General features: G+C 47.0%; 2 protein-coding genes across 2 annotated transcripts in view; both read right to left on the bottom strand.

Annotated features, from left to right (window-relative positions):
- The window catches only part of LOC109313306 (P2Y purinoceptor 1-like), an 8,797-nt gene extending 3,190 nt beyond the window's left edge, over nt 1-5,607 (bottom strand). Inside the window, exon 1 of the mRNA XM_019539801.1 lies at nt 5,495-5,607. Within this exon, the coding sequence (XP_019395346.1) occupies nt 5,495-5,607 (113 nt within the window). The remainder of the gene's footprint in view (nt 1-5,494) is intronic.
- WISP2 (WNT1 inducible signaling pathway protein 2) lies at nt 4,778-15,129 on the bottom strand. Its single transcript, XM_019539624.1, has 5 exons — nt 14,790-15,129; nt 13,046-13,262; nt 9,559-9,810; nt 7,277-7,479; nt 4,778-6,597 (listed from the first exon to the last, which is right to left on the bottom strand). The coding sequence occupies exons 1-5, from the start codon at nt 14,847-14,849 to the stop codon at nt 6,574-6,576; spliced, it is 756 nt and encodes a 251-aa protein (XP_019395169.1). The 5' UTR covers nt 14,850-15,129; the 3' UTR covers nt 4,778-6,573.
- Nucleotides 15,130-19,926: the final 4,797 nt, after the last annotated feature.

The following is a 19,926-nucleotide window of genomic DNA, read 5'->3' as shown; positions in this document are numbered from 1 at the left end:
ACCTGCAGCCGCCTCGCCCCGCGGCGGGGGAGACGCGGTCTGGGCTCGCGGTCGGGCTGAGCCTGTCGTCGCGCCCGCGCGAGTGTGGCAGGAAGCGAAGCAGCGCCTCAGCGAGGGCTCCGCCTGAACCGGAGCGGCGGGCGCAGGCGAGCGGCGCCCTGCGCTCGGAGCCGGCTTTCCCGCCCGGCGCCCCGCAGAACACCTCGCCTTAAACCGGGGCTGACTCTGGACAGGAAGAGGCGCCCGAGCCTCCACCAAGGCTGGTCACTACCTTAGGGCATGTCAGAGGAAGGGGTTGGGTTTTATTAGACCATCTCTTCTTCTAAAATCCTTGGGAGCAAGGGGCTCCCTGGTGCTTCCTACACTCTCCTCCCCAGGCCAGGGGAGACTTTATAAGAGGAGGAGATTTATAAGAGGAAGGGATTTATAAAAGTAAGGGATTTATAAGAGTAAGGGATTTTATAAGAAAAGTGATCAGATGCTATGGTGATGGACAGCAGTATAAGATCTTATAAATAGATGGAGTCAGCAGGCAACACCCCCTGTTGCCAGTGAATAACTGTGCTATGGCAGGTAAGGCCAAAGCTTTCCATCAAACATCTTTTGTACAGATGCTATGTCTTTGGAAAAAAAGAAAAGCTGGAAAGAAGAAAGGCAGCAGCAGGAACAGGAGCAGTGTGAGGAGCTATGCTTTATCAGGGCAGGGAGACAGGACCTCAGCAAATCTGGTGGTTTAGGTTCAGTTGCAGGAAAGTCTATAGAAGGACAACATGGAAAATAGAGCCCAGCCACACTAACAATCAGATGCATCATCCCTGAAGGAGAAGAGCTCTTGAGTAGCCCAGAAACAAAGTACTTAGAGATGGAGAGGATTTATTAGCTAATCCAAGTAAATGCAGCTCCCTAGGGCACATCTGTTAGTAATTTGTTTAAATCTATATGATCTGCAAAGCTTGGACTCCTACATAAGAAGACTTGCCAAGGTTGTGCTAATTATGAACATTTATATATGAACTCTGGCGAGTGCTAGTTGAATTGGTTCATTAAAAGAGTAATGATATTATGCATGGGAAAGTCTTGCCGTTAGATACATGGCTAGCCAAGCTTCTATGCTTTCTTGACAGGAAGAGTGTGAGGATGTTACCAGTGTTATTTAACATCTGCTGTTTTCAGTATTACTTTCCATATCGTTTTTTGCCACTGCAAAGTGTTGGTGTTGGGGGCTGTGAAAGCAGAATTCTAGTAACTGTGAGAAAGATGCAGGCGGACAAAAGATCTTTTTTGCTCAGTGGAAGGACCGAAAAGGGATTTTTCAGAATTTATCTCTAGCCCTGTCCTCATTGCTTTTATTCATACTGATATGCTTAGTGCTAACAGTAAATTAAGTGCAATCCCAGGGCATCATTTCTTGATAGTTTCTTCTGGAACCAAACACATAACCTGACTGATAATTTTTCTGGTACAGGTTCAAGATCATTTATCCAGCTGTTCAAGGTATAGAAAAAAGTGTCTGGAAGTCTGGGACTGTAATGAGGATTTCAGTGCCAGTGCTTTCCCAACATGACAAGTCCCAAGCATTTGGGTCTCATTATAAGATTATTTTAAAATTGTAAGATTGTTAAAATAATGGGGGGGTTTTAAATTTTCCCTCTGGTTTGGGAGCATTAAGAGTCACCTTTAATTTTTTCTTCTTCATTGTCAACATCAACATCAATATTTAATGTATAAATAACCCCAACCACGGAGAATCCCACTGTGCTAGGTGCAGAAATAATCACAAGAAAAAGGTCTCCAACCCAAACAACTTTTATGTGCAGTTACTTAAAAAAAACGAAACTGCGAGCTTTTCACCTGATCGACTGTCTTCCCAGACATGGGGCTGTATAGAAAACACCAAATATTGAGAGACTGGCAGTGCAATTGCAAGTCTTTGCTGTATTCCAAAGGGGAGGGCAGCTGAGAAAACAAAACCTTCTGATGCATTTGGTTACAATCATTTAATATCAGATTTCTCCTGCAAAGTTAATCAACAAGAAATGACGTTTTTGCGGCAGAAAAATAACTGTAGCAGGTGCTTTGATTCCTTTGTAATCAAGGTAAGAATCTGAGGTTTTCATGTAAAAGCTGCAAGCTGCTGATTTTTATTCATATCTGTGCCTCTACACATGATGTTTACTGCAGGGTGGACTAACTAGCTCCACAGTAAATGTCTCAGCATCTACATGTGCAGCTGTATTAGGCAGCAGGGTAGTACTTATAAACAGACAAATGCAAGTAAATACAAGTACTGCCCTGCTGTGGAGTTTTTCTGTGTGCAGCAGTACACATGTAGACGCTGACCTGCCTGACTGGAGCTCAAGGGTGCTTTAGTGCCGGGGCTACCTGCCAGCTAGCCCTACACTGCGTGGAGCATCCTCATGCCCCAGCCAACCTCTCTACAGCACACTGAGCTCAGATGGAGCAGGCCCCGGGCTGGCAGGCCAACCCCAAGGACAACCCTGCCATCCAGAGCTGCTCCAACCAGGCTCCACATGCTGCATATGAATAAACTCTGGAGCAGGTTGCTCCGGAGTTAATTGCTCCCAGGTGCATGTTGAAACAGCACACCCAAGAGCAAAAAACTACAGAGTTTGTGTGCACTAACTGCATATGTAAATATACCTTGTAAGAGCTGAGCCTGAATATCAGGTTGCAGGTACTTGCTACAGTATCCATTAAGCTCCCCCTGCTGGGCACTCCTCAGCCTGATGTATTTGGTGCTAACCTGCAAGATCAGAACTGGCTAAAGAGCATGATTTCCAGTTTGCAGGAAAATGTAGGGGTTTTGAACCTCAGTTCATGCCCAGATAAAATCCAAACCAACTCTTTCAGAAGTTCCTGCGACTTAGACCCTGCAGACACTTCATTTTCCTAAGCAGGATCTGGACTTCCCCATAAGTCATACCATACAGACTTCTTCCTCGTTCAGACCCTGGGTATCCATTCCAGGACACTCAGGCCACATCCTCGTGAGTAGGAGCATGTGTTTTCCTGGGAACAAGTAGCAGCGGCACACTTTGTGCCGCTGCTACTTGTCTCCAGGGAATTCCTGTGTCATGTGCAGCAGATTACCCTGGGTAGGGCAGGGAAGACTGGGGCAAGCAATTGTGCTGGCCCCAGTAGCCTTACCTGGAGTCCTGGGGGCCTCAGGGAGCTGCAACCACAGCGCTTTTGTGGCAGGGAGCCTGGCTGGCAGCCCAAGTGTGGCTCCAGCTGGCCAGGCTCTGGTTTTGGGTGGTGTGTGCTGCCACCATGTGCACCATCAACTTATTTTTGGCATGGGATTTTTTGACCCTAGGATCTCCCAGGGTCAAGGAAACTCCCCGTGCTGCAACGTAGCAGCATGGAGAATGCCTGCATGTGTGGTGTGTGGCACCACAGATGGGCCTGCGGTGCCACATACCACATATCCGTGCTCATCTGGATATGGCCTCAGGTTCCAAATTGCACTCCTGTCCTGTTTTTTTCGTCAGTTGTCCCAAGAATTTAGTTGTACTACTCAGCCCCACATGAGGTTATTAGTTAGCCAGGTGGGCCTTAGGGCCTGTGGTATGAGTATTACAAATAGACAGGTTCCAAATTGCAGCCTTACAGCAGGGCTCCTGGGTGCGCTGACTCCATTTAGGATAAAATTGAATCAACTTTTAAATGTCCTGATTTTTCCTTATTCACATTTAAGCAGCCTAAACTGCAAACTTAGCCAGGCTATTAAAGCCTAATAAGGAACTTAAGGAAGGGGCAAACCTGCAAACCTAGAAACTATGAAGTCTCTCACATACTGTGGTATAATTCAAGTGTGAAGTCCATTGATCTTAGTGAAGGTTCCACTACTGTAAAACGAGTGTAAGAGCAAAGCTGTGTTGACTCCCTTTTAATTGAAGCACTGAGACAAAGTAAGCAGCTAGAGGAACACATTTTTTTTATTTTTAAATTCATTAATACAAATCTAAATTTGCCAGATATTGCCCAGCTCATACTTTAAAACATTGCTCCATTCTAGCTGTAGTTCACCTCCATTTGTGGGATGAAGACATGCATTGCCATTGTAAATTTAAATAGAGGCCATTAGAGGGCAATTTAACTTCATTTTTGAATAACCCTAAAGGCTTGTCACTGTGAGTAAATAAAACCAGAACTGCAAAATCCTTCCTGAGCTGCCCATGTGTGTTGGACACCAACCCCTTCAATCCATGCAGCTTTTTGATGTTTTGCTGCCTGTCTGGCCTCAGACTTTAGGTTTTCGTGCTTTGATAGCAGTGTTGTCTCCTGTGTGCAAGTTCCTTGTTTTTCTGCCTGAAGGATTTGCCAAGCTACTGGTTGCAGAAGGAGTTAGGTGAAGTTGAGACAATGCTTTATGTTGAAAAGGAGCTTTTTTGTTAATTTTGGAGGAAGCCGCGTTCAGAGAAAGGGTGGTGAATTAGAACTGCCAGAAGGAGATTCCCTATGTAGGAATAATTTGCACATGTGCTTATTTGTGGCAGCAGCTAAATATAGAAGAATTCATTGCCTGTGAACCAGTCCCAGACAAGTCAAATGTGAGAAAACCGATGGCATTAAGTCTATTCCAGCTAGTCTTTTCCTTGAGGGTCAGTGCAGATTTTTTCCCTACAGTGTTTGTTCTAAAGCTGTGGACAGTCAGTGGGCACATCTACACAAGACACTATGTCACTGTAGCGACGGGCTATGGTGACGTAGCATCAGTGGGCATGAACTGTGATGCCAGTGCTACTGAGGAGTAGGGTCAGAAACAACCCATGCACCACCAGGACTGCACAGTAATGGGGGTTACTGCACAGTCTTTTAGTACTTGTTTTACCTAAAGCAGGTACTCAACTGCTCCCAGTGACAATGGCACAGCTGGCTGTGTAGACATGCCCAGTGTCTTGGTGTTAGCTATCAGATTAAAGCAAAACACAGCTGCATATGTGAAGGTGAAAGAAGGAACATTAATACCTAGATTTTCTGATGCAGCCCATGCTTATATGCACACAATTTCTGTTGGGTACATATCTCAGGAATTTGGGCTGAGCTTTATTGGGCCTTTAAATGTCTGGCCAATAAAAAAACATACCATGAAATCATCCCCATATCTTGGAAAGGAACATTCCCCTTTTTGCAGGTGGCATTTGGAGGGAGGATCTGGATGGCCAAACTTATTTTTTGTTTTCTTTTGTCATTTAATGCTTTAGCATAAGAGTTCTCACACATTTGTGGGAGACTGTGCCAGTTTACCACACTGTGACCCAGACTCTGCCCAATGGTAATGATTGCTTTCATCCAACTCTCCTGCTCTTGGTGCTGGGGCTTCCTCCTACACCTATCTCAGAGCAGTGAGAAGCCAAAGCTCTGTGGAAAGTTGGCATGTGCACGCTTGCATGAAGGGCAGGTAGTGGTATATGCACCAGCACCCAGCAGAGAGGCTCATCCCAAGATGGAGAGAGACATCCTGCTGTACCAGTCACAAAGGCCTGAAGCATCAGTGCTATGGTGGAGACTGCTGCAGAGCTTGGAACCAGCTGCCAAACTGCAGGGCTCATGGCTGGCATAATCCAAGCTAGATATCGTCATGGCCTGTAGCAATAGCTGGGCAGTCTGTATGGGAACCTGATACAGACAGAGGAGATCAGGGACAGGATTTATCCTTTGGGGCCCCATGCAAAGGTTCGGTGTTGATCCCCTGCTCTTGCCAGACATCCATGCTTAAGGAAAACAGGTTCATGGCTCGAACAGTCATTTTCACAGCTGCTAAGGCAAAGGGCCGATGGCTAGCTCAGGGCCCAGGCTATTGCCAGGTTTGCTCTTCTCTGCTGCACTAGCCCAGAAGGGGAGCCGGAGACTTGCTAACCTTAAATAATCCATGTCCAGAGGCTGTACCCTACAGCACCTGTGGCCTGTGATCCCAAACCCACTGAAATCAACTGGAATCTTCTCAGTGCCTTCAAAGGACAATGGATCTAGCCCAGGGTGTTGAATTCATGCTCCTGTGTACTTTTTGCCTCATTTATCACGGCAATAGCTCAGCTGTGGAACCGTCACCTCCATGAGGCTCCTCTCACCCAGGGCTCCCCCAAAACCTGCACAACCACATAGTATTACCAACCTATTTTGAGAAACAGCAGCCCCCTGGCTGCCAGGCCATTATGATTACTCTCCCACCAAAGGGATGATGAACAATTCGCCCAGTCACAGCAGTCACAAAGTGTTGTTTCCAAGGGCCATGTTACAATAGTGGGGCACAAGCTGGTCATAAGCATGTCGCCACTGTATAGCATACAATACCCGGGGCTGGTTCTCCCCTAGTAACATTGCCTAGGGAAACTGGAGCGGGAACAAGGAAGGGAGCAGACTCTGGGCACAACAGGGATCTTGTTCACGATTCTTCATCCCCCCTTGCAGCTGAAGTCAGTCAGTTCTTCTCTAGTTTCCTAGGTGATATGCCAGCCAGCTGTACTGAAACCATAGCGATATGGGCTTGTGTCAGACTGGCTGCTGGGATGGAGCCTCGATACCAAAACCTGAATGGAGCAGATGGGGCTACAAACGACTTCCTCTTCCCCTCTGGAAAGACAGAGCAGGCAGGGTGAACTTTCTGTTATCTATTGACACCATACAGCAACCCAAGAATGAGGACGCTGCCCCTTGGAATTGTAACTCTCGAGTACCTCATGGTGACGTGATGCTCAGGTTTACGGGAGAATGACTTGTGTAGCGAGATCTGACCGGACATTACTGCTAGTGTTTTGGTATCCTCAGGACTTCACAGATTAACTGGGTTTAATTGTCAGGCAAGCATCCTTGAATTCTGCCTACTATTTTATTCGGTGGCAAGTGATGTCTGTGAGGCTCCTGTAGACTAATTAATTAAGTGTAGAGCCAGGCTTCCCTTTCCTTCCCCATGCCTGTTAATTCAAGGATGGCTAAAACTTTGTGTCCTCTAGGCTGTGACCTGCCTGTCTTGTAGGCAAAACTTGCACCCACAGAAAATGAGGCTGGATTCAGCAATTTGCAGGTGCCAAAACTCAGATTTGCAACTGCAGGTGCACTTTGGCCTTCAAAAAGGTGACAGCCTCATTGAAAGCCTAAGCCTGGTGTGTGGGGAGTGGGTGACCGATGAATTCAGGCAACTACAGGATTCTGCTGGTTCTTCTGTCAGTGTGTCACATAAAACCTCCTTTTCCAATGAAGTCTGCTGCCAGTTACAGACTCACCAGAGGCCCTTGACTTGCTCATTGCTTACCATGCTGGCTGTCCCTGGGAAACCCTGGCAGGGTCTGAGCATGCACAAACGTCTCTGTGTCTCAAGTCTGCAGTATCGATTCTGGTTTGACACTCGTGTCGCAAATCCCATGCCACAGGTGGCAGAGCAGGCACTCCACTCTGTGCTCCATTCTTCACAGTGGCTAGGGAAATTTGCTGATGCTATTCCAGGCATCATATGACCTAGAAAAGCAATACACAAGGAAAGCAACTGTTAAGCTATGCACAAATGTACATGGCTGTGGGTCCAAGGTATGAATCCAGCTAAGCACTCGGGGTAAATTGAGGTCATTGCCATTGGAAGGTTGATGAGAGATGCCTGCAACCTGGGCGAAGTGAGCTGAGTCCTGTGGACATTCATAGCCAGAAGTGGATGTATGAACAGGCCATGGAGACTGACCTGTCTTCTCACCCTTAGAAGACTTCAAGGGGTATGGGTTAGTAGTCATGTTAGTTGAAGGACATAGGCAAACAAGGTTCTTTGGGTAAATCCAATATCTTTTATTAGACTCAAATAGTTAGAAAAATTCTTCTTTGCAAGCTTTCAGGTACAAATACCCTTCGTCAGGCTGAGGAAGCATCTGCAGTTGGTCTGCTTTTCCTTGATGGAATAGTAAAGAAGCCAGAAGCCAGTATGCATGTGAGAAAGCAAGTCAGTGAAAATGTAAATTAAGGTAGTCAATGGGTGAGACAGGTAGGGGGAGAGGGGCAGAGGGGAATGAATATAGCTGGTAAATAGTAGAGAGGTTACCTAGGGAGTTGGATGTTAGGCGGTTATAATGTGTCAGAAATCTAATGTCTATATTTAGACCCTGATTTTTTTGTATCCAGTAGGCTGATGAAGTGAAGTTCACAGGCTTGTCTGTGAAAAGTGTTTTGTAAATTCCTTTTGAGGATTAGAACTGAGAGATTGGAGAGAGAGTAGTTTTCTTGTAAGAAATGTGCCCCCAAAGGTAATTGGGTATTCTTGATAGATTTTTGGTGTGTGTTCATTCTGGTACGCAGCTATTTGATTTCTCCTACGTATTTTCCATCAGGGCATTTGGTGCACTGGATGAAATATATAACAAATATATATGTACTGCAGCACAGAAGGAAAACCCCAGGAATCGCACACCACTGGTTATGACATATCACCCCTCCTTGGAACCTATATGGAAAATTCTCAAACAACTGCAACCCATAATAGAAGAAGACCCAGTTCTTAAAGAAATCTTTCCAGAACCACCCATCCTAGCCTTGAAACAAGCACTGAACCTTGTCAACCTCATCACCAGAAGCAAGCTTCCTATGGCCCATAACACAGCAAATGGATCCAGATCATGCCATGACAAGAAATGTAAAACCTGTCAACACATCTCTACCACCACCACAATTATTAAACCCCACAACAGAACCATTAACATTCCTGGATCTTACAGCTGCACCTCCAGAAATGTTATATCTTTCATCCAGTACCAAATGCCCTGATGGCAAATATGTAGGAGAAACCAAACAACAACTGTGCACCAGAATGAATGCACACCAAAAATCTATCAAAGACAAGAATACCCAATTACCTGTGGGAGCACATTTCTCACAGGAAAACCACTCTCTCTCCAATCTCTCAGTTCTAATCCTCAAAGGAAATTTACAAAACACCTCTCACAGACGAGCCTATGAACTTCACTTCATCAACCTACTAGATACAAAAAATCAGGGACTAAATATAAACATTGGATTTACGACACATTATAACTTGCCTAACATCCAACTCCCCAAATAACCTCTCTATATTTACCAGCTATACTCACTCCCCTTCTCCCTCTACCCATTACCTGTGCCTCACCCACTGACTATTTCAATATACATTTTCACTGACTGGCTCTCATGTACTGTACTATCCAGGAAGAACACAGACCAACTGCAGATGCTTCCTCAGCCTGACAGGGTATTTGTACCTGAAAGCTTGCTAGGAAGAATTTTTCCACCTATATGACTTGGTCTAATAAAAGATACCAGATTTACCCAAAGAACCTTGTCTGCCTAGAGGACTTTAAGGCATTTCTCAGCACTGCTGCTTCATTGCTCATTGAATTCCTGTTGCGAGTTACATAATACATGGAAACTAATTGGACAAACATGACTTGTCCCATTTCCATTTGGTTGAACCTTTTCAGCAGTGACTGCATCTTCTAGGGTTTTTCCTTCACCTAGATATGCATATATGCATGCACTCACTTTATTTGCACATATGTTAGATGAGAACGCTTTGGGGTTTACCTGCCATTGCATCTTGAAGGAGGTATCTGTCGTATGTCTCACAAATCCACTCCTGACAGCACTTCCCTGGGACTTCCACACGCCTGGGATAGGGACAGTCGGGAGTGGGCAGACGGACATCCTCATTGCAGAGAGGGATGCAGGTGAAACTTCCATCCGTGCAGCGACACTGGAGTTTGCAATTGGGCTGGAACACCTCCCCATCTCGATAGACCCTCCCGTTCACCTCACAGCTGTCGTCTCCCTCCTCAACTGTAACCAACACCCACAGTAAACCCTTAGTAACAAAGTGACCATTCAAATACTTGCATTGAAGGGTTTGGGGACCATGAGGAGAGGAACTGTGTTACAATTAGAAAAGAGAATCTGTCATTTGCCCGTTTCAAGTTAAGGGTTGATGCAACACCTGCTAAAATCAGAGACTCTTTCCTTTGACTTCAAAGGGCTTTGGACCAAGCCAGCTGTGGCCAGGTGAAGGAGGTAAGTGCTCAGATCAGCCAGGCTATTGGCTGTTGTTCCTAGGCAGCAAGTTCCTCATGGTACAGACTCTGTCTCTTTATCCTCACTCTGGTGGTCTTGAGTGACCAGGGTAACTGCCTACATAAACACAGGTAGATAATTCCCTCTGCAAAGCACTGGGCATGCCAGCTGCACCACATCCAAATGTTAAATATTAAGAACAGAGCAAGCCAAATAGTGCAATGATTTATTTTCAACTAAATCTTTGCTGATTGATTGATGGGAAGAGACCATTTTCACAAAGCAACGTTTTGTGACTTATCCTAAAGAAATGTCAGACTGCATCAGAGAATATTTTTCACTGAAACATTGGATCAGCACTAAATAATGAATTAAAAAATGCCAACAATATTATGTATGCAGCACTGTCTGCAGGAAATCTAAAAATTTGCTCTCCTCAGTATTGTCATCTGCCCTGCTGTAACAGGCTGGCACGTGGGGCAAAAATCAATTGAATCCTGCGTAAATGGTGGAACTGGTTCCCTGGGCATCCTATTCATTACACAAGCTGAGACTAGAACCAGGATCTTCATAGCCATTGGGTTATCATCGTGTGTTTGCTATACAAGGTTCGAACAGCAGCTCTGCTAGGAAATTCTCCAAAGGAGCAATCCAACAGGTGCTTCACTGTAATTCTTTTGGGTGGGAGCTGTTTGACACTGAAGGGAAGGCTCTCAATCTGCTGCATTGCCTGTCTTGCATGGAGTATGGGAATCCCTCAGGGTTCCCTCTTGGTGAAAACTGAACTGGTAGTACTAACTTCCTCTGGATATAAAGTGCTTTGGAAGTAGTGGCCACATGGGCCATGCTCTGTGCTGGACTCTCCAGACAACACAAAATGGAAGTATACATTGGACGAAAGCCTATTCTCAAAGCCTGCTGCTGGCCTTCTATCCTTGCTAAGGAGGTTCCCTGGGGGAGTGTAAGGAGCTGTGTTTGGGTTTGAGATGGCCAAAGAGGGACCTAACTGAACTGGTCTGAGGAGTATTCAGCTGCAGAAACACTGACTGATGTGTTTGCACGGCCGTGTGAATGAATGTGAAGAGCTTCTCAGCACAGGTCTGTTGTTTCTCCTCTGGAGAGGTCTGGTTCCCTTGCCCAATCTCCTCCCATTTCCCTCGTTTCTTCCCAGAGGAGACATGCATCAGTTTGTGAGAAACCCATGAGCTCTCTACTTTCCAGATGTCCTTTGTGCTGCCAATAGGACAGCCCATTCTCACCATAGCATCATGTGGAACCCAGTGATATAGGAACTCAAATATTACAATGCTCCATGTGCCAGAAATACCTAAGACTAGCGGACACCATCCCCATGCAGCCATTTCTCAAAAGCTGTCTGGAGGATGAACTTCATTCCCCGGTTAGCACTTGCCCCTGAGATAGGGAGTGATGTTTGTTTAGCTCACCTCCCTGTTGGCTGACCTGAGGTCCCTGGAAGGACAGGAAATCAGGGCCTGTTTGTTGAGTTTATTTGCATTCCTGCCAGCTAACATGAGAGACTAGAAGATGCTGGTGTGACGTAAAACCCAGCACACATGCTGAGCCTGTTCTCTGTGTGGGGGTCAGAGCCCCTGCTCCAGAGCAAGGGTTGACAGTGAAACAACACATTTCCAGGTCAAAAAATGTTCTATCATGATCCCACAGTTCCTTCTAATACATGGAGGCTTTGCCTGGACTCTGAATCCTTCTCATTGTTGAGCACTACTGCTTGTATGTGAAGTAGCCTTCCAGGCACAGCAAGAACACTGGATGCTCTAGCAGTCCCAGCATGCTAATAGTGGGGCAGCACTTATGGGCACCTAGGCTAGGGACAGAAGTTACAAATAAACCAGCCTAAGTGATCAAAAACTGGTTTAAAACTGTAACCGAATGAAAGCTCGAGCACAGAACCTGGTTGAATGTAGTATCAGACTTCACTGATTTGAGTCAAACCAGTTTATGAAATGTCTGTCCCAGACTTCTTCCTGGTTCAAGTTAAATCACAGTCCCCAGCATGCTTTTCAGCCCTGGGCTGGGCTGTGCCATTTGCTCCAGAGAGCAGGGCTGCTCCCCTCCCCTCCCCCACACTCCCTAGCTGGACCAGTGAGGGCTGGCTGACAAGGGTGGGGGCAAGCCCAGCCTGAAGTGGGGGCTGCCCACCCCACCCCACTCCCCTCCCTGACAAACCCTGGCTGGGGGCTGGGATCAGGGAGGGGGCTTCATCCTAGCTAGTGCAGTTGCTAGGGGGCTGGGATCAGGGAGGGCCCTTCCCCTGCTCAAACTTACTGCTGGCTGCAATTGTGGACTACAAATCCCAGTGGCACCTAGAAGCAGAAGCGATGCGCAACCTTGCAAGGTCCTGCTGCTGTGATTTTGGACTGCAAATCCCAGAGCCCTCCAGAGTATCAGGAAGGAGGCAGTAAACATGCATCTAGAGAGCCATACTCTAGCACCCCCACACCCGCCTGGCTTCTGGCCTGAGCCACTGCAGGCATGTGGCTGCATTTCCTGAATCAAGGGTAAATGTCTGTTCACTTTTTCAATTTAATCTGTGCAGTTTAGATTAACCTACAAAGACCGAATTGATTTAGCCTCAGGCTTTTTGACTGTCACCTAGCCTTAAGGAGCAACTCCTCAGACATCCCATATTCACCTTGGAGCAGTGCTCCCTTTGCAGGCTCTGCAGATGTTTCCCTCAGAACTCTGACTAGCTTGAAAGAGGCCAGCAGGTGTCTTCAAACCCAGCTGGAGGTGCAGTACAGATAAGACACCAAGCAGCATGAATCACGTTTAATAAGCTGCTTTCAAACCCCTTGCCACTCCCCCAGAAACAGTTCAGGCCACCTGGAGCCAGATCTGGCTGCAGCTCCAACCGACTGCAGTACCGGCTTAGCTGAACAGGGATGGCAGTGGGCTGGAACTGGGATGGGGGGGTACCACTGCCCTGCCAGCCAGGCCTTCATGCAAATGGGAGGGTGAGCATGCTCACAGTTGCAGGTTCCTCCTCTCCCTATGTGGGCAGCACTGTAATCACAGACGAGGCCTTGGCTCTGATCACACACGTGAACGAGGTCACAGGCCTCTCCCAGCCGCCGGGCACATATTCTGCAACAGCCACAGCCATCCAGAACCAGAGGGGACCCAGGAGGACAATGAGGTGGGGTCCAGGGGCAGAAGCATGGTCTCCGGCAGAGCTGAGCACCGACCTGCGGAGGCAAAACCATCAGTGTTTACCAAGGCTTTCACCTTGATACTGTGACAGCGGTAAAACATTTCCAGGGAACTCCACCTTGGTTGGGCAGGAGGAGTTTCAGGTGAATAAGGCCCACTGTGCCCACCCCCACCCCCCTGCTGTTAGGAGACTTTATATGCACTGAGAGGTTGGGAGGGAGATCTGAAAAAACACTATTTGTATAGAGATTCCCCTCCCCAGGCCATGTCACAGTTGACAGCCCAAAAGTTGCATGTTCAAAGCCACAGCAGAAGTGTTCATGGCACAGCCACGTCAGATGCCAGCAAATCTGAATTCTGCTAAATACCTTCCTCTGCAGCAGTGCACCTGACATAAGGGGGGTTTGTCTCTGTAGAAGTTTCAGTTGCAGACTCTGGAGACAAAAATATATCAACAGTGGCTAGTGCAACCCCTGGGTTGTATGCTTTTAGCATTGAATTGCATTATTAAGACAAGAAAAAAAAACTTACTGAGGGTTACAGCAAGGAATAAGAATAGTTACAGCAAGAATACAGTCAGCAGTTGCACTAGCTAGGATGAATTTACAAGGGCCCTCAATCATACTTCTTTCGGAAATAAGCCGAGAGCTTGTAGAAATTTCAGAAAGAAATTGTTCTCCATGTACAGCCTTGCACATTTGGCCAGGTGTATTTTTTAAAGGATTTTCCCCTCCTAAGGAAGTATCTATTACAGGCCACTGTTGGGGAAAGATTAGCTGGGCAGTTGATCTGATCTGTTTTCACTAATCCTATTTTCCTCTGATCCTTTGAAGACAGTTTGTCCAAACAATTACAAGCCTCAAGTATGCGAGTAAGATTCAAGCAGGCATGCAATTGTGATGATTGCATTGCTTGTGGTGTGTCCAACTTGTGAAATTCAAGGAGCGAGTCAAGAAATTTGTGTGAAAAACTAAGACGTTTTAAACTGTCCTGCCCTTTGCAAATGGAATTGTTTCATGTGTCCAAGAGAAAAAATATTTAGAGCAAATAAAATCCTGTAGGAGGCATCAGCTTTACATGTGCTTCCTTGCGTTGCTGAAGTGAAAACCAAATATTCCTGAAAGACTGTGTTGATAACTTGGCTCTCTGTCCCTAGCGGCTTCAGTACAGAGCAGTGAATCTGTAGAAATAGCTCTGTAAACTATACTACAATAGCTGATACAAGCATGCATGCCAGAGCCCTGGCCACCTGCAGTAGTGACGGGGGCAAGCATGCAGGTATGATCCCTTTGTCCTCACTGGAATTACACCATTTGGCCCCTAAATTCTAAATCATTGATGTTCAATTCAAAATGCCTGTGTAATTAGTAACTCTGCCTCCATGAGGCTACATACACATGGCTACACACCTCCTACCACTTGCATGTTACTAACCATGGCTAGGTCTTTGAACAGCTGCAGTTACAAAGCTGGTTTGACTTGGTTCTAAGTTGCTTTCCAAGGAAGAGCCCAAAAGCTTCCTCGACTAAGATCAAGCTGCCCCTGCTCCCCTTCCCCCTTACCTTGGAGAAGATGCAAAACAGGGAGAACAGGAGAAGCTGTGTCTCCAGGTGGATTCTCATGCTGCTCTTCTCCTTGACACTTCAGCACATCACTCCCCTGTCTCTTTGGAGTGCTTGCCGTTTTCACAGTCTCTGAGGAAGGTCCTGCTGGTGTTTATACTCTTCCCTGCTCTGATGTCACTGGCAGGCTCCAATATAAACATGAGTAGGTTTGGACAAGCCTCAAGATTTTTTTTTCCAAACCCACATTCCAGCTGACATTTCTACTCACCTCAAGGTGAGAATGTGCAGCCCATTGAGAAAACAGAGAGGAGGGAGGCTCTCCCTTGGGGACTGCAGGAGCAGGAGAGGGAACTGGGGAGAGAGGAATGCAGACTCGGAAAGGCAGGAGTGTGTGTGCAGCGAAGAGGAGCTCCAGCTGTGAATGGCAGCTGCTTAGAGCTGAAAGCCTCATCTGATGCCTCAAAAAAAAAAATCAATGGGAAGAGAATCCGTTTGTCTACAGAACTATTTCTCCCCACGGTTTTGGATAGCTAGCCCCTAGGATTCAGTGATCCCTATGGCGATTCACCTCTGTAAGCTTTGAGAATGGAGTGACTGATGTGCGGATAGGGGTAGTTAGCTGTGTTAGTCTGAAGTCAAGCAGGAGGCAGGGTGGATTTGCACTTTATAGACTAAATCAGAGATGTGTAGCATAAGCTTTCATGAGCCCAAGCTCACTTCATCAGATGCTGTGTGGACAGCCAAGCTGTACAATGTGTTAAGTAAAGATCAGGATCCCAGGCCTCACTCTCTATGGAGATTTGTATGGTGGTTCATGATGCTGTTGCCTGGACCAGCCGTTGTGGAGACAGAGCAGGGATTCTCAACAAGTGTACTGCAGCACCCTAGACTACCTGTGCTTCCACAAGGGCGCTGCAGGCTGCTACACAACTGTTAGGTGTGCAAACACCTACTCACAATTCAAAAGATAAACCCAGAGTTTCAAATATGAATCCATAGTGTCCAAAACGTGCTGACCTGCTGTGGTCTTTCTAGGTTGTTTTCAGCAAAAAAAATTCCTTTATTATTTTTCCATAGTCAAGAAACAAATGAAAGCTCAGGGCTGGGATTTTCCAAGGGATGCCTGGGATCAAACAAGGGGTGCCTTGAATCTAAAGAGGTTGAGAATTGCTGTGATAAACTTTTTCAAGTGTGCAGTTTTTATTACATACACGGGGATATGGTAGGTGGAAGTAGCATTTAAGGCTTAAAATCTCATCCCTGGGGCCTTAATGCCAGTCCCAAATATTAGAAAATCATGTGTCAAGACTGAAACATTATGAGATTGTGTTAAAAATCAAGGTTCAAAGCAGAAATTTGTTCTTCTGACGTTTAAGACTTTTGGGTGGTTACGTTCTCAAGCTTTTTTATTCACAACCACAGGGACCAGAAACTTTTTTTTTTTTTACAAAAGAAAGCAATTTAGTGGGGGGAAGGGGTAATCAGGTACTAGGATGACAAGTAATCAGGTATTCCTGAGCCAGTAACATTATAATGCTTCTTGCTGTGCTACGAGTTTTAGTCAATTTATGGAGCACTGCACCAAAGCTCTTTTCTTCCTGTAGCAGTTCAGGTTATCTCCTGCATTTATAGACATCTGAGGAGAGAAGCACCAAGCAAATGCCCTAAGCATGTAGTTTTGAAACCGTACAGCTGCAAGACTAGAAACTTTGCACCACGGAAACACACTTGGACATTTTCAGTGACCATCTGAATTCTGCATCTCAACATTGCCCGGCTCCCTTATGGCTCAGCACAGCACTGATTGTAAGTGATGCATGAATAAGAGCTTGGCCTGTCTGAAAATCTAACATCACCTTCCAAAGGCTGGTGTTAAAGGTAATAGCACAGAGAGGAACAGGAATTCCCTTCCCCTAGGAAAAGCTGAATGTCTTCATACCTCATGGAAAAGATTTTCCATGCAATTCAAACTCCTTCTCAAAGCAATTACCACTCTAAGACATGATTCTTAAGCAGTCTGAGAAAAACTGTCCCGGAGGAGATGAGGTCCATGCACTGTGGTCAGTACTCTCTTTCCCTTTGTGCGCCTAAAGGTAAGCTATGCGGATGCACACAAAGGGCGTAATTCTGACCAGTGTCCACCAGAGACTTTAGCCATATGCATTTCTGTTATTCTACCTCGTGGCAAGGAGCTACATCCATGTTCCTGTGAGACTGCTACTCCATCAACACTCTGGAGCAGGAGTCTGCAGTAAGAGAGCTTTACCTTGTTCTCAGCTTGCAGACTGATGGGTGCATGGAAAGAGCAGTTCTGGTGAAGCCACAAAACCTTCTTGCATGCTGCAAGGTTCCTGGCTCTTTAAAAACCTGACACTCAGCAGGATCTACACTGGGGTTGCTGCTTTTGTCCTTTCAACAAAGTATTTATTGGAATCTGACAGGACCATGCCATGGCTTCTGCTAGGGCCATGAACTTGCAACCTCTAGGTGATTAACAATGCACCTCTAACACCCACACCACTACTGGAGTCACCAAGCAGTGTAAAGAGCAGCCCATATCAGATCCTCCTTGAGAGCCACCAAAATATTTGTCCACCCTTAGCTCAGGTGCAGCCAATTAATTAATTATCCCAGCCTGTTGTTTATTAGGGGAGGCTGATTGATGGCCATGCTTCTATTTTCAATCAGAAATCCAGTTACAGGTACTTGAACAGACATTTAATCTCAGCAGTGCCCTCTCCGCTACCTGCAATCAGTAACTTCAGAAGTGGATTTATCAGTTAGCAAACTGGAGAAGGCCTCAGGATTTTGACCGGAGCTAGGAAGTCCCTTGACATATTGATTACAATGGGGCATGGGCCTAGCCCACTAAAATTGTGTGCGACACCGCTGTAGGGTGGCATGGAGCCTTGTTAAAATCAAATAAATACGGGGGACATAGAATGAAAAACAGGGTGTGCATGTGAAGGTCATAGAGCCAAAAGAAGTGCTCCCTGGGGGGACACCGAGCAGAGCACGCCAGTCAGCGCACACCGACACTCAAACTCAGCTAGAGTGCCGGCAGCTACTGCCCAGCGATGCTCCACTCGGATTCGCAGTCGGAGGACACCAAGGAAGAACACCCCAATGTCCCCGGGAACCCTCCTGGCCAGAGCCTCCCGCCTGGTTAGCCAGATTGTCAGCTTGGCCAGAGCCAGGAGGAGGTTGACCAGGAGGACCTGGGCCTTAGTGGGGCGACAGATGGGGACTGCGTAAAAAAAAAAATGGTGCAGGGAAAAGTGCAGCCAGAACCTCAGCAGCAGGTTCTGGAGGAGGAGGTGCAGGGGCTGCAGCCTGGCACACTCCAATACCATGTGCGCCAGGGTCTCCTTCTGTTCACAGAATGGGCGTGAGTCAGGGGCCGCCTCAAACTGTGCCAGATACATGCCGCCAGCCTAGGTCCCCGGTGGCTCGGGGGATCAAGGTGGAATACAAACTCTGCCACCTGGGTCCATCAGCATCACCCTCGCCTAAAATGTCCCACCACTTGGTGTCTGAGGACACGGGACGCGAGGGCATAGTGGTGGATCATGCAGTAGACGAGTGTGTAGAGCTGGCACTGATGGGCTGTGGAAAAGCGGACCAGGTGCGTGTCCCCCAGCCGGCTACTAGGGAGTCCTCTGAGATGCCTGGAAAAACTGAGGAACCAGAGAAATGCCCTGTGAGTGCCTTCACACTGGCACAAACAATGGATTTGTCCTCCCACCCACACTGGCACCAGAAGTGTCCTTCAGTGCCAAGGGACTCAACTGAAAGACCATGGAGGTCTCTTCCAATCTGATGTTCCTAAATCACTTGGCCCCAGGTCCTCAAAGATGTTTGGGTACCAAACAGCCACTGAAACCAGTTGTAGTTTGATGTCTGATGACTTTGAGAATTGGGTGCTTTGCCTTTCAGTGCATCAACTCCCTGACTCTAATCCTGGGATCAGGGCCCTATGTCTGTCTTTTCCGGTTAAAATCTTTGTGGCAGATGCTGTTTCTTTTACGTATACTTGGACATGCCTTGCGCAAGAGATGCCTGCACATGACTGGGGCCTGTTGGACAAATCGCCAATAGAAACAGAATACTAGGCCTGGCTCCCAGGCTCCCTGCTCCAGCGATTTGACCTGCCCTGGCCAGCTGTAGCATTCAGAGCTAGGACAAGAGGTTACTGCTGATCGAAAACCCAATCCATGCTGCTTCTGACATGATCACCTCCCTGTTGTAACTAAAGACAGTGAACTGAGCTTCAAATGGTCTTCCAAGTCTTTTGGTTCATCGCTTGGCAGTGGCTAAATGGAAATAAAGCCCGGTAGGTGGCTCTCTCTCTGCCTACGCTCTCTCTCTCTCTGAGCTCTGATATGTGATCTGAGTCCCAGGAGGAAGAAGAGTCTGTTATCACCATAACAAATGATGTCACTAGGAACCCAGCTAAGCAGAGGCAGCGAGAGGAAGCTTCAGTGTTAAAGAAAATAGTGAAGGACGGAGGAAGCCAAAACCACAGATCAGAATGCAGCCAGCTGCCCATACTTAAAATTTTATCAGGACTGTTTACTGGGCAAGTATCCATGCAGGAATCTGCTCCAGCCTCATAAGATTTCATGGTATTTTGAGGAAACCAGACTGGGAATCCAGCTTTCCCCCCCTGGCTCCAGGATTTACCCTGGCTGCTATGTGGTCATGGCTGTTTTTGGTATGGTGGAGAGGGTGGGTTATGAACTGGTAGCATCTCTACAGGTGTTGGTGAGGTGGAAGGCAAGATTGGGCAAACAAACTGTCAGGTTCAGTCTGGTGAAACTCCATTCAAAGGCAGGCTCACTGCTCTGGGCTAGCTCTGTGGAAGGGGAAGGGGCTGCCATCTGCCAATGCCCATGTGCCAAGAGAGAAAACCCAGGCTGTGCTCCACAACTCTGCAGTCCCAGACATGTCTGAGTGGTGGGAAGTACGGCAGAAGGTGTGTGGGGGGGTGACGTTACTAAGCAGGTTCCAACTTCTTTCTGCTTTGGGGGCCTGCTCAGAGCAGGTCAGCAGAGAACAAGGTAGATGCATCTGGTTTGAATTAACCTGGATCTTCCAAAGGGAATGGTGACGTTTTCTTTTTGTCCCCGTTTGC

Source organism: Crocodylus porosus, unplaced genomic scaffold (genome assembly GCF_001723895.1).
Source record: "Crocodylus porosus isolate Cpor-Errol unplaced genomic scaffold, CroPor_comp1, whole genome shotgun sequence".
Classification (NCBI taxonomy): Eukaryota; Metazoa; Chordata; order Crocodylia; family Crocodylidae; genus Crocodylus; species Crocodylus porosus.
This window is presented reverse-complemented; position numbering and strand designations above follow the sequence as displayed.

What these genes read in the sequence shown, in the direction of transcription:
- WISP2 (XM_019539624.1), bottom strand. Translation starts at nt 14,849, where the DNA reads ATGAGAATCCACCTGGAGACACAGCTTCTCCTGTTCTCCCTGTTTTGC. An exon ending in CCTTCAAGATGCAATGGCAG is followed by an intron (nt 7,480 to 9,558) that starts GTAAACCCCAAA and finishes TTGCTTTTCTAG; the next exon opens with GTCATATGATGCCTGGAATA. An exon ending in TCCCAGGGACAGCCAGCATG is followed by an intron (nt 6,598 to 7,276) that starts GTAAGCAATGAG and finishes CTGTCTTTCCAG; the next exon opens with AGGGGAAGAGGAAGTCGTTT.